This window comes from Rhinoderma darwinii, chromosome 3, assembly GCF_050947455.1.
Source record: "Rhinoderma darwinii isolate aRhiDar2 chromosome 3, aRhiDar2.hap1, whole genome shotgun sequence".
NCBI lineage: Eukaryota > Metazoa > Chordata > Amphibia > Anura > Rhinodermatidae > Rhinoderma > Rhinoderma darwinii.
The window spans coordinates 163,253,379-163,266,216 of NC_134689.1; the positions used below are offsets into that span (position 1 = coordinate 163,253,379).

Below are 12,838 nucleotides of genomic sequence, written 5' to 3' on the forward strand. Positions count from 1 at the left end.
GGCCCAAACGGCAGTTTATCACCACAAATGGGGTATTGCCGCACTAAGGACAAATTGGGCAACAAAATGGGGTATGTTGTTCCCTGTGAAAATAAGAAATTTTGATCAAAAATGACATCTTATTGGAAAAAATATCATTTTTTTCATTTCACAGCCCAATTCAAATAGGTGCTGTGAAAAAACTGTGCGGTCAAAATGATAACAAAAACCATAAATGAATTCCTTGAGGGGTGTAGTTTCCAAAATGGGGTCACTTCTGGTAGGTTTCCATTGCTTTGATACCTCTGGGGCTCTGCAAATGTGACATGGCACCCGAAAACCAATCCAGCAAAATCTGGACTCCAACAAACACACAGCGCTCCTTTCCGTCTGAGCCCTCCCATGGGCCCAAACGGCAGTTTATCACCACAAATGGGGTATTGCCGCAATAAGGACAAATTGGGCAATAAAATGGGGTATGTTGTTCCCTGTGAAAATAAGAAATTTTGATCAAAAATGACATCTTATTGGAAAAAATATCATTTTTTTCATTTCACAGCCCAATTCAAATAGGTGCTGTGAAAAAACTGTGCGGTCAAAATGATAACAAAAACCATAAATTAATTCCTTGAGGGGTGTAATTTCCAAAATGGGGTCACTTCTGGTGGGTTTCCATTGTTTTGATACCTCAACACCTCTTCAAACCTGGCATGCTGCCTAAAATATATTCTAATAAAAAAGAGGCCTCAAAATGCACTAGGTGCTTCTTTGCTTCTAGGGCTTGTGTTTTAGTCCACGAGCGCAGTAGGGCCACATGTGGGACATTTCTAAAAACTGCAGAATCTGGACAATACATATTTAGTAGTATTTCTCTGGTAAAACCTTCTCTGTTACAGAAAAAAAATTGAATAAAATTGAAATTCAGCAGAAAAAAAGAAATTTGCAAATTTCATTTCCACTTTGCTTTAATTCCTATGAAATGCCTGAAGGGTTAAAAAACTTTCTATATGCTGTTTTGAATACTTTGAGGGGTCTAGTTTTTAAAATGGGGTGTTTTATGGGGGTTTCTAATACATAGGCCCCTCAAAGCCACTTCAGAACTCAAGAGGTACCTTGAAAAAAAGGCTTTTGAAATTTTCTTAAGAATATGAGAAATTGCTGTTTATGTTCTAAGCCTTGTAACGTCCAAGAAAAATAAAATAATGTTCAAAAAACGATGCCAATCTAAAGTAGACATATGGGAAATGTGAACTAGTAAATATTTTGGGTGGTATAACCGTCTGGTTTTCAAGCAGATGCATTTAAATTCTGAAAAATGCTATTTTTTGTAAATTTTCTCTAAATTTTGCAATTTTTCACAAATAAAGACTGAATATATCAACCAAATTTTACCACGAACATGAAGCCCAAAGTGTCACGAGAAAACAATCTCAGAATCGCTTGGATAGGTTTAAGCATTCCGACGTTATTACCACATAAAGTGAAATATGTCAGATTTGAAAAATGGGCTCTGAGCCTTAAGGCCCAAACTAGGCTGCGTCCTTAAGGGGTTAATAAACATACCAAAGATGAAGAAGAAGCTAATCGTTAACCCCTTAAGTACCAGGGTCCCCCCCCATTAGGCCCCCCATTAGGGAGATTAGCATCGAGAGGTAGGCAAATTGGGCTCGTAACAGATAGAGACCGCGACACAATGGAGAAAGTCCAAAAACAGGGCTTGCCGGTGTTTATTTTAGAATCTAGAAAAGAAACAGCCTTAGGGTATGTTCACACAGTTTTTTTTTTATGAGTTTGACGCGGAAACCGCGCCGCAGAACTCACCAAAAACAGGCTGAAAATGCCACCCATTGATTTCAATGGGAGGTGGAGGCGGTTTTCTCCCGTGAGCGGTAAAACCGGCTCGCGGGAGAAAGAAGGGACATGCCCTATCTTCGCACGATTACGTCTCTGACCTCCCAATGACATCAATGGAAGGCAGAGAAATCGTATTTCGCGGCGTTTTATGCTCGCGGCGCTCAATGGCCGCGGGCGAAAAACGCTGCGAAAATCAGCGGGCAGGCAGACGAAAATCTGCATCAAACTTCCAAACTGAATTTTGAGGCAGATTTTCCGCCTGCAAAGAACTGTGTGTGAGCCCGGCCTTATAGTTTAGGCAAAACAGAAAATAAATCCTCCTAGGTTGAGCACGAACTAAACAAGCAAACAGTCCTAGCTATACCAGGGCCACTCTGAGGCTGTGTTCACACAGAGTTTTTTGCAGGCAGAAAATTCTGCCTCAAAAACCCTTCTGGAATTTTGAGGCAGATTTTGATCTCCCTGAACGCAGTTTGCCGCATTTTTCGCGGCATTTTCCGCTTGCAGCCATTGTGTTCCGCGGGCAAAAAACGCCGCAAAAAAACGTTTTCTCTGCCTCCCATTGATGTCAATGGGAGGTCAGAGACGTAAACACCTGAAGATAGGACATGTCGCTTCTTTTTCCCGCGAGATGGTTTTTCAGCTCGCGGGAAAAAATAAGACTCCACTACAGAGCAAACATTCCGTGAAACCGAAGACACATAGGACTTCAAATTTGGAATTTTGTGAAGTAAATCTACCTTGTGACTCTCTCTTTAGATTGACACATCCATGTAAGAGTGGAATGGTCTGTAACCAACCTGAAATGATGACCCAGTAAATAGTGGTTAGCGGTTTTAGTTTCCTGCTCAAATAGGTCACCGGATGTTCCTCGCAACCAGCCTGTGACAGGACTGCACCAAGCTCCACATAAGAAGCATCAGTTTGGACAATTAACTTTTTTAAATCTGGCGCGATTAAGACAGGAAGTTTACACAAGACAAGTTTTAACTCTTGAAAAGCACTTTTAGCCTCTGCATCTCACCTGACCTGGACAGACTTCCTTATCGTGGTAAGATCTCTTAAGAGCGCTGCTGTGCTGGTTAAATTTAGAATGAACCTCCGATAATATCCTACAACCCATAAAAAAAAAAAAAAAATAAAAACTTACCTGCTTTTTTTGTTAAGGGTCATGGCAAATTTTGGATAGCCTCAAATTTTTTTGCCTAGGCTTTTAGCACACCACTTTCTTATTACAGTGCCTTAGAAAAAACACCAAAGGGCTGAATATTTTCACATTTTCATTACAACCTAGAATAACAATGGATTTAGAATTTGATTTTCTGTAATGGACCTGACAAAATAGGCTAAATTGTTCTTAATTAAAATGTTTTCAAAAATGTTTTTTTTTTTAAATGCTAAACTGGGAGCGCATATGCTTTCACCCCTTTGCAATTAAACCCCTAAATAAGGTCCGATCAAACCAACTAACTTAAAAAGTCACAAAGTTGAACAAGATCCCCCTGTGCACAAAGTGTCACATGATGTCAGTATAAATATCCCTATTCTGAAAAGCACTAAGAAGGCAACATGAAGACCAATGTGTTCTCCAAACAGATCAGAGACAAAGCTGTGGAAAAGTATAGATCAGGGTTGGGTTATATATATATATATATATATATATATATATATATATATATATATATATATATATATATATACATACATACATATCAAACTTTGAACATCCCACTCAGCAACATTAAATCAATTATAAGAAATTGGTAAAAAAAATATGGCACAACTACAAAACGGACAAAAGTAGGATGCCCACCAAAAACTCACAGCCCGGACAATGAAGGCATTAATCATAGATTCAACAAAGACACTAACAATGAGGGTACGTTCACACGCAGTGAGCAAAAACGTCGCCTGAAAACAGCTCCGTATTTTCAGACTTTCTTTTTTAACAACTCGCTTTTTTCGCTGCATTTTTACGGCTGTTTTTGGAGCTGTTTTTCAATGGAGACAATGAAAAACACCTCCAAAAACATCCTAAGACGTGTCCTGCACTTCTTTTGACGAGCCGTCATTTTACGCGCCGTATTTTGACAGCGACGCGTAAAATAAAGGCTCGTGGGGAGAGAACATCGTAATTCCCATTGAAAGCAATGGGCAGATGTATGTAGGCGTATTAGGGGCGTTTTTTTTCAGGCGTAATTCGAGCCATAAAACGCCCGAATGAGGTCTGAAAACACTGCATTTCAACATACCCTAACACTGAAGGAGCTCAAAGATCCACAGTTGAGATGAAAGTTTCTGCCCAGGGAACCACTATAAGCCATTCACTCCACAGCATTTGGCAGATTCCCCAAACACATGGAAGATTTTCTCTGGTCAGACGAGACTAAAATTGAAACGATTGAGTATCTAGAACTGCTAAGGTAATAGAGACATACCCCAAGAGTAATTGCAGCCAATTGCAGCCAAAGGTGGTGCCACAAAGTATTACGTTTCAGGGGATGAATACTTGTGAAAATTAAAGTTCTCCGATTTTTGTCTTAATTATAATTTGTGTCACAGTGAAAAATAAATATTTTTCCCCTTCAAGGTGGTAGGTATGTTGTGTAAATAAAAATGTATTTTAATACAGGGTTGTAATGCAGCAAAACAGGAGAAAGACCAAGGGGGTGACTAGTTTGACAAGGCACTGTATGAACCACAGATAACATATGCAGAAGCATACTAATGACAGGGTTTGAGAACTATGTCCATCAACCTTTGAAAAGTTCCGGGACCCACATATAAAACGAAGGTAAACAAACATATTGAAATAGACCATCTGGGGTAAGAAATGTCATTTTCTCTTTGGCACGATCAGTGATATGAACTTGCCAGTAGCCCTTAGTTAAATGAAGTGTGGAAAAATACCTGGCATGGCCGAGCCTCTTCATTAACTCATCAACTCCCTGCATCGCGTATACATCAAATTTTGACATTCGGTTTCAGAAACATTACAATGGGACTTGACCATTCCCTTTTTGATACCTAAATAACCCTGAGGTCTAGCATTTTCTGGACCTCCTCAGAAATGACTTTTCAGCTCTCTCATAAGGCCCTTGCCATTAATCAAGAAATGTTCTTTCCACTAAAAGTGCCGAAACCAGAATTCTATCACCAGGATTAAAAGTTCTTACTTTAGTCATTTTCGCTTTAAGCAACTTGAGCTTGCTCTAGGTGTTCCTTAACTTTTGGCAAAACAGTAGAAATTATATTTTGCATAAGCGAGATTTGCTCAACCATGATCCTGTAATGTGTGTCCTTTAATATGTCAAGGAGACCGCAAGGATGTTTGCCATATACAGTTTTAAATGGAGAAAAATGATGACTGTGAAACGTCACGGACTGCAAACATCAAACTGGGCAAAAGACAGTCCCTACCCTTCCCATCTTTACTATCCACCCTTTTTAACATAACCTTCAATCTCTTAGCCACCAAAAAAAGCAAAAAAAAACCTGAAACCTTACGTAACGGAGACAAACGGAAACCATTAGTTATGGAAGCATAACCACTGAAATCAATGGTAATGCAATCGGAAAGCTATGGTCTGACGGAAAGGTCTGACGGAACCTCGACGCAGATATGAAGGAAGCCTTAGCTTTTTTTTTAAGCCAGTGGTTAGAGGTTAAAAACGGATACAAATCAATGTAAATTATAAGTTTTTCCAACCATTGAGATCAGTTGTAGAGCGCACACAGGTGCCTAAACTTCATCTGAGAATTCATACCCAAAAGGCAGAACTAAAGCAACAGGTAGAGTCTTACAATCGACTATCAGTATACTGTAGGTTCCAGATGGTATTAATGTACGATTGAAAACCAATTAAGAGCATAAATGAATAAATAAAATATGTAGTTACTCACGTGCTGGTCCATGGGAGTCTTTGATCTCACTATGATGCTGTTCAGGAATTGGTGACAGAGGAATCCAGCATTAAGGGTAAGCAAGATGAGGTAATCATACATACAGCAGCGTCAGGAGGAGAGAGGGAGAGAGGAAAGATATGGTATTAGCTTGTGCTGAGACATAAAAAGCATTAAACATGTACATTACACTGTGCATATTACATGTGTTTATAGGTTAATGCCTGCGGCAATGCAAGTCTACCTGCAGAGATCAATGCGCTCTGAAAAGGTCTTTCTTGCTAGAAAGTTTGAAATGGTATTTTCGCTAATGGAAGAAAGCTAGACTAGAAGGCATATGTTTTCTGACAGATCAAGGCTTTGGTTTGTTACATTCTACAACGTAGAAAGCCTGTTTTTATGAATGTGATATATAGGAAAACCATTACAAGCAGCAAATATTTATTGTACTGCAAACATATCTATTTTTCATTTAAAGAGGCTCTGTCACCACATTATAAGTGCCCCATCTCCTATATAAGGAGATCGGCGCTATAACGTAGGTGACAGCAGTGATTTTTATTTAATAAAACGATTTGTTTTCACCACTTTATTAGCGATTTTAGATTTATGCTAATGAGTTGCTTAATGCCCAAGTGGGCGTGTTTTTACTTTAGACCAAGTGGGCGTTGTACAGAGGAGTGTATGACGCTGACCAATCAGCATCATGCACTCCTCTCCATTCATTTAGGCAGCGCATAGGGATCCGGCTAGATCCTTATGTGCTGTCTTATACTAACACATTAATAATACTGAAGTGTTTAGACCGTGAATAGACATTCCACGGGTTGTCTATTCACAACCTCTGCACTTTGTTACGGTTTCTGTGGTAGTTACAGCAGAGGAAGCATAATCTCGCGAGATTACGTTGTAGATGACAGGTTACAACGAGATTACGCTTCTTCTGCTGTAACTACCACAGACAGAGTAACGAAGTGCACAGATTGTGAATAGACATCCCCTGGAATGTCTATTCACTGTCTAAACACTTCAGTATCGTTAATGTGTTAGTATAAGACAGCACATAGCGATCTAAAAGGATCCCTGTGTTGATGAAAAGAATGGATAGGAGTGCATGAGGCTGATTAGACCAAGTGGGCGTTATACAGGGGAGTGTATGACGCTGACCAAAGTAAAACCACGCCCACTTGGGCATTAAGCAACTCATTAGCATAAATCTAAAATCGCTAATAAAGTGGTGCAAACAGATCGTTTTATTAAATAAAAAGCACTGCTGTCACCTACATTACAGCGCCGATCTCCTTATGTAGGAGATAGGACACTTATAATGTGGTGACAGAGCCTCTTTAAGTTACACAATTACTACAAATCTTAATGTACACTGCAGAGATATTTTATCAAGAGCTAAAAGCACTAAACACTGCCTTAAACCGCTGCATTCAAAAACACGAATGAGAAAATCAGATGTTTAAATATGGTTTGACATGTTTTTGAAGCTTTTAAAAGGGTGTACATACCAATACATATCTTCTGACGTGGCACATGACATAAATCAGAAGATGTCTATTGTCCATAAGCGGACTAACCAGTTATGTTGAACACAGACCAATCTTCGGGCAGCATGATATAGAGCAGGGTAAACTGTGCAGATTGATATATATTTTTTGTAGCAAAAATTAAGTATAACTTGTAAATTATTCATTTAAACCTCTGCTCATTGTGAGCTTAGGAGTCCAGTGGGTGGTCCTAATTACTGACTGATAGCCATCTCTGTATTCACACTCACAGGGTAGACCGTCAATCACTGTATAGGACCGCCCACTGGTTAAGTCCAGATTAACTTGCAACTGTACGCAAGTCCTCAATCGGTTATTACCAATGAACCCATCATTTTAGTAACATTTAGTAGACTGTTGTTGCATTTTTGATTATTGTATAAGTACATTTAGAACGATAGCTTTGTGATGGAATTAAAAAAAAAAAAAGTTTATAGAATTGAAACATGCATAAAAAAAATATTTCACTTTTAATTTTTAGTTGCATCATGTTTTCTTCCCTATCGACAACCAAAGTTAGTTTTAAAAAAAACAAAAAAAAAAAAACGAAAAAACCCAGTATACTATCCATCCCAATCTTTGGACACTTCCTTGGTATCGCTAGCCTGGTCCCCTGCTGGTGTCGGCATCCTGGCCTCCAATAATGACATATTTTGTAGAAATATGACCACTACAGCCAATCACAGGCTGCAATGGTTACACACGACAACACATCATTGCTGCAGGCCAGGATGCAGACACAGATGGGGGAAAAGAAAAGCGCTGCCATGAAAACTCTAGGGAAGGCAAGTACAGTGTTTTGTATTGGTTTCTTTTTTTTGCCTTATCTGCAAGGAAATCCACAAATCAAGTATGTGTGGACGTCCCCTTTGTGTAGAGATTTTCGTGACCCGGATATAGCTACATGACATAGCCGCTTAGCTATGACTGCGTAATTTTCAGCTTTGCTTCCGCAATGCACTGCACTGGTAACCAGAAATCTTAAAATTTAGTTCTGATCAGAGAAGAATATCAGATCATTGAAAATTGGTAAAACAAAGTATAATATTCAAAGTGTTATTGGCAACCTTTTCTTCCAGTAATATTCTACGTGCAATACTGAAGTTCTAGATAAAATGAACTACCACTAGATAAATATGACTGCCTAGAAAAGTAGGTCTTATGTTACAAAGTTCTCAATAGTACAGTGGCGGTCTATCATTGAACACAAAGAATGATTCTAAATTAACTGTCATGTTCCATTACTGACTTTATTACAGGAAAGGCCAACAGCTTGCATAGACAAATAAACCATAATTTATACGGAGGCCCTGGAAGCTGGCAAATAAAACATTTTCCCCAAAAAGGAAAGGTTAGTAAATTGCTCCAGTTCCAAACAGAAATAGATCTGGTCTCCCATGAGGAAAGATCAGGCAGCACATCTGGAATTAATTTTAGTTCCATATAAAATGTAAGAAGAAATAAAGGGAAGACGGGTCAGTGATTTTGACATTGTAATAAATAAAAGCCATAAACCCAGATAGTTCTATGAATTGTGCCTCTGGTAGAGCTGCCATAGCAAAGGCTGAAAATGAAAAGTAGGCTTGGACCAGCAAAAAAAATGGTTTTAATAAAATTGCATGAAAATACCAAAGAGCCTTTGGCAAATTTACACCTTTATATTCAAGACATAATTGACATATTACATTACCTCAGAAATTTCCAACCTTTTATCAATGGAAGAACACCTGAAAGTCTTTAGCGTAAGGATGAGGTAGTTGAAATATGGAAACCTATTGCTGCTGTCGGCCTTTAACCACGTTTCAATGAAACATAAATTATTGAAATTGCTTAAAACAGAGAAATCATACGCCAAGCAGTTTTCATGGCAGCTTGATGGACACATTGGGAGAATTTTATTTCCAAATCTGTTTTTCTGCTCTGTGCCTGTTGTTAATTGGAGCAATACTGTTAATTCACCTATATATGGTATGTTGGAATTGGGTACTATATACCATAAATTGTACTTTAGTGTCCTGTTTTTATTTAGGCATGAACAAGTTTTTGTGGTTTGCCCATTGACAAGCCTAAGGTTATATGCAGTAATCCAGAAGACTAAATGTGTATAAATGAAAGGAAAAAGACAGTTTCTTCTGGACACGGATAAGCACAGCTCTAAAATAATTCTGCATTAGGCAAAATTGTACTAGAAGTAAAGAATTAGAGATTTGTGGCAGTCACCTAGCAGGGTCCATGTTTAAATAAAATAAAAACGACCCCAATTATGATCATATAATAAACAAAACTGCATTGCCTGCTGGCATTTAGAAAGCACATGTGAGTAGCCTATCAGATGCTGCTACCCGTTTCTGTATTGATGTTTAGTGGCTTGATAAAAGAACACAGCGGCTATCACCTGACTGCCAGTGTGCGCGCTCTCTGAAAGAGTGCTTTGGGACAGTATCTGCTGGGACGGCAACTCCATTAAGCACCATGTGTAGACACCTGGCTGCTGAAGGCTCACAGAGTTTGGAGGAACAACAGGTCGACAGCAGCGACTAGCGTTTGTCCAGCCCAGCAGTACCATATGCGATGCAGACAATACATCATGGCAGTCTGTGGCTATAGTTGCATATAGCACCCAAAGACCACAACATACTGCACAGTATTTTTCCCATTGGCTGTTCCTTCCTCTAGAGCGAATAAAAGGTATACAGCTAGATATAAAAAAAATAATAATTATGCCGTAGGGCTCTTAGGCTAAGTTGACACTTGCGTTGTATAATCTAACAACGATCCCTTTTTAGATCAAAATAGATCAGTTGAAAATCCCTTGAAATCAAAACAACGGATGCAAACTGATTACAATCTATGTGTAACCGTTTTACATAGACACCAATATAAGTGATAAAAAGAAAAACATCTGTCAGACATTCATTTTTTTTGAACGGAGAAAAAGTTCTGTACTCTAACAGATTCGTTTTTATCCTTATTCTGATCTAAAAACGGATCTGAGTAACGGATTATACAACGCAAGTGTGTACTTAGCCTAAGTTAGAAAGCCTGAACTCTAGACTGATACATTGACAGTAAACAAATATCTTTAATATGGTGATGAATTGAAATAAAGTATATTAGAAAGTTGGGAGAACTTAAATTTATACACAAATTTACTCAGACTATACGTTTAAAGCGGTTTTCCCATAAACATCATCTAATCAAATAGACACCCAGCGTTCACTAGAATACGGTACCAGAGTCCCCTGTGTGAATAGAGCGGTAGTGTGCGTACATGACCACCACTCTATTCACTATCTATGGAACGGACAGCAATAACCAAGAACTGTACTAGGCTACCTCTGTAGGCCTCAGACTGTAGATAGGTGATGTTATTTATGGGAAAACCACTTTAACAATAAACCTCCTGTAAGAAAATAAAATGTGAGAAATTAGAATCAGAAAAAAACAACAAATAATTCTGTTTATTGTTATTGCGAATTCCAAAAATAACTACATTTTCTATAGAGCTCGATTTAAAATAAAATTACCATACGTCAAGGAATGGAAAATCGATTTTCTTTCTCCAATACGGGCAAGAACAAACTTCTACAAACCATAACTAGAAGAACCCTATATTACATGATCATTTTTCTTTATCTCCTTAGGGCTTTCTATTGTCACTATGTTGTAACTCAAAGTCTGTAAAACTGGTTACAGCTCAGTAGAAAATGCATGCTCCTTCTTTGCAGACCAAGCAGGGTATGAAAGTTGTAACGTACGTGTTTGATCTACGACACAGCTACCTATCTGGAAGGAGGCACTGTGGCGCTATCTACAGAGGGCATTAATATCTGCAATTTCTGTTTGAACTGTCAAAGCTGCAGTACACGGTTCAATGGTTGTGAGAACATGGTAGCAAGTAAAAAAATAGTAGCGAAAAAGCCAGAAATCAATGCAAAGAAGCGAAGGGATCAGACAATGCTCTCTATACTCTGAAAGCAAGAAGAAAATGGTGACTGGGCGATCATGTGACCTTCCTGTGGGAGTTTTTAGTGGGTTGGGACAAAATAAGCTTGACAAATGAAATTCATCCGTTTTTAAAATGGACAGTAAAAAACGGATGCAAAACGGTCGAGAAAAACGAACCTAAACCTCAGTTTTTATCGGCCGACACCCGGAGCTTGTCATGTGAAAAGAGCCTAAGACTGGCACTTCCAGGCATGCACATGTTCACTGCTACTGTTCGAAGGTAAACTTTTTTTAAAATCAGTAGTAAATGCTGTGTGGGTCAGAAAAAGCGCCGCTGGCCCTTTATAAATATGGTACACAAAATAAATCCCTCTTTTTTTTTATGGCGATATACCAGATTTCAGGCGTAACTGTATGAGTAACTCATGGGTCTCTGACCTAAAGATGTATGCTTCTAGAACTATAATCATCACAGGCGAGTGGGGCATTACTGCATGTATATCAATGTAAATAACCAGATATTTTGGAGTTTATGTTATGCTAGGGTCATCAACGTAATGGAAGTAATAGATTTACAAATAAGCGGTACATACGATCCTAAATATGGGGAGCAATTACAACACAAAGCATACTAGAAAGCGGATCTACCGTAGACGTTTGAAAGTTTTATTATCAAATTATTCAGTTTTCTTTACACAATATTAGACAACATCTTCTAGACAAACGGTTATATTAGCGAACATAACTGTAGTTCTTCGTAAAACCACAAAACTCACTATCACAACATGTTAAAAAAAATGATGACAAACTCTGCCCTGTTACATTACGCACATCGCCTGTTTCGCTCTAGTCTGCAAACACACACACACACACACATATATATATATACACACACACATACATATAGGTTTACATATATACACACACACACACATTTTATACATATATATATATATACACACACACACACATATATTTATACACATAGACCACAGATATCAATCTTTACAATTATACTATATCTTTGGATCTCAAAAGCCAGCATATGTACAGTACAATACATACCCAGACAAGAAAACTTACATACAATATTATTCAAGTTCTTAAACTCCAAGAAGACACAGTTTACCTGCAGAGCTCACCATTTACATTCATAGTGTCTGTCTTTACTGGAAGAACAAATGTTCTATCCATAGGAGGCTGAAAGAGACAACTGTTCAATCATCAACCACTATTACAGTTAGACATTAGCTAGAGCAGCATAACATGCTTCAATGGCTATGAACACAAATTAAACTATTACCAGGTGAGAGACTTATCCACGGATGACATACTGCTTTCTTATTGTGCTCATCTAGATAGTAGAACATAGAGTACTAGCTCTTAAACTGTACCTCCAATTTCACATTAAACTAAATGTGTCAGGACTTCCCAGGATCTGCTCCATTTCAGAAATAGAGTCTAGAAGGCTTTATTTCCCAGGATCTTACGGTCAGTAAGGTACCTCACTGTGCGGCTCCTATTATAATGAACAGAAGACTTTGCAGTCCTGTACTGATACTTAATAGTATGGATCCTTGGAGACGAGGCTCATGAAT

The 12,838-nt window shown here is 38.4% G+C and overlaps 1 protein-coding gene across 1 annotated transcript in view; it reads right to left on the reverse strand.

The window, feature by feature from the left end:
* The window catches only part of OSBPL8 (oxysterol binding protein like 8), a 324,813-nt gene that overhangs the window by 166,732 nt on the left and 145,243 nt on the right, over positions 1–12,838 (reverse strand). Inside the window, exon 4 of the mRNA XM_075856992.1 lies at positions 5,737–5,773. Within this exon, the coding sequence (XP_075713107.1) occupies positions 5,737–5,773 (37 nt within the window). The remainder of the gene's footprint in view (positions 1–5,736; positions 5,774–12,838) is intronic.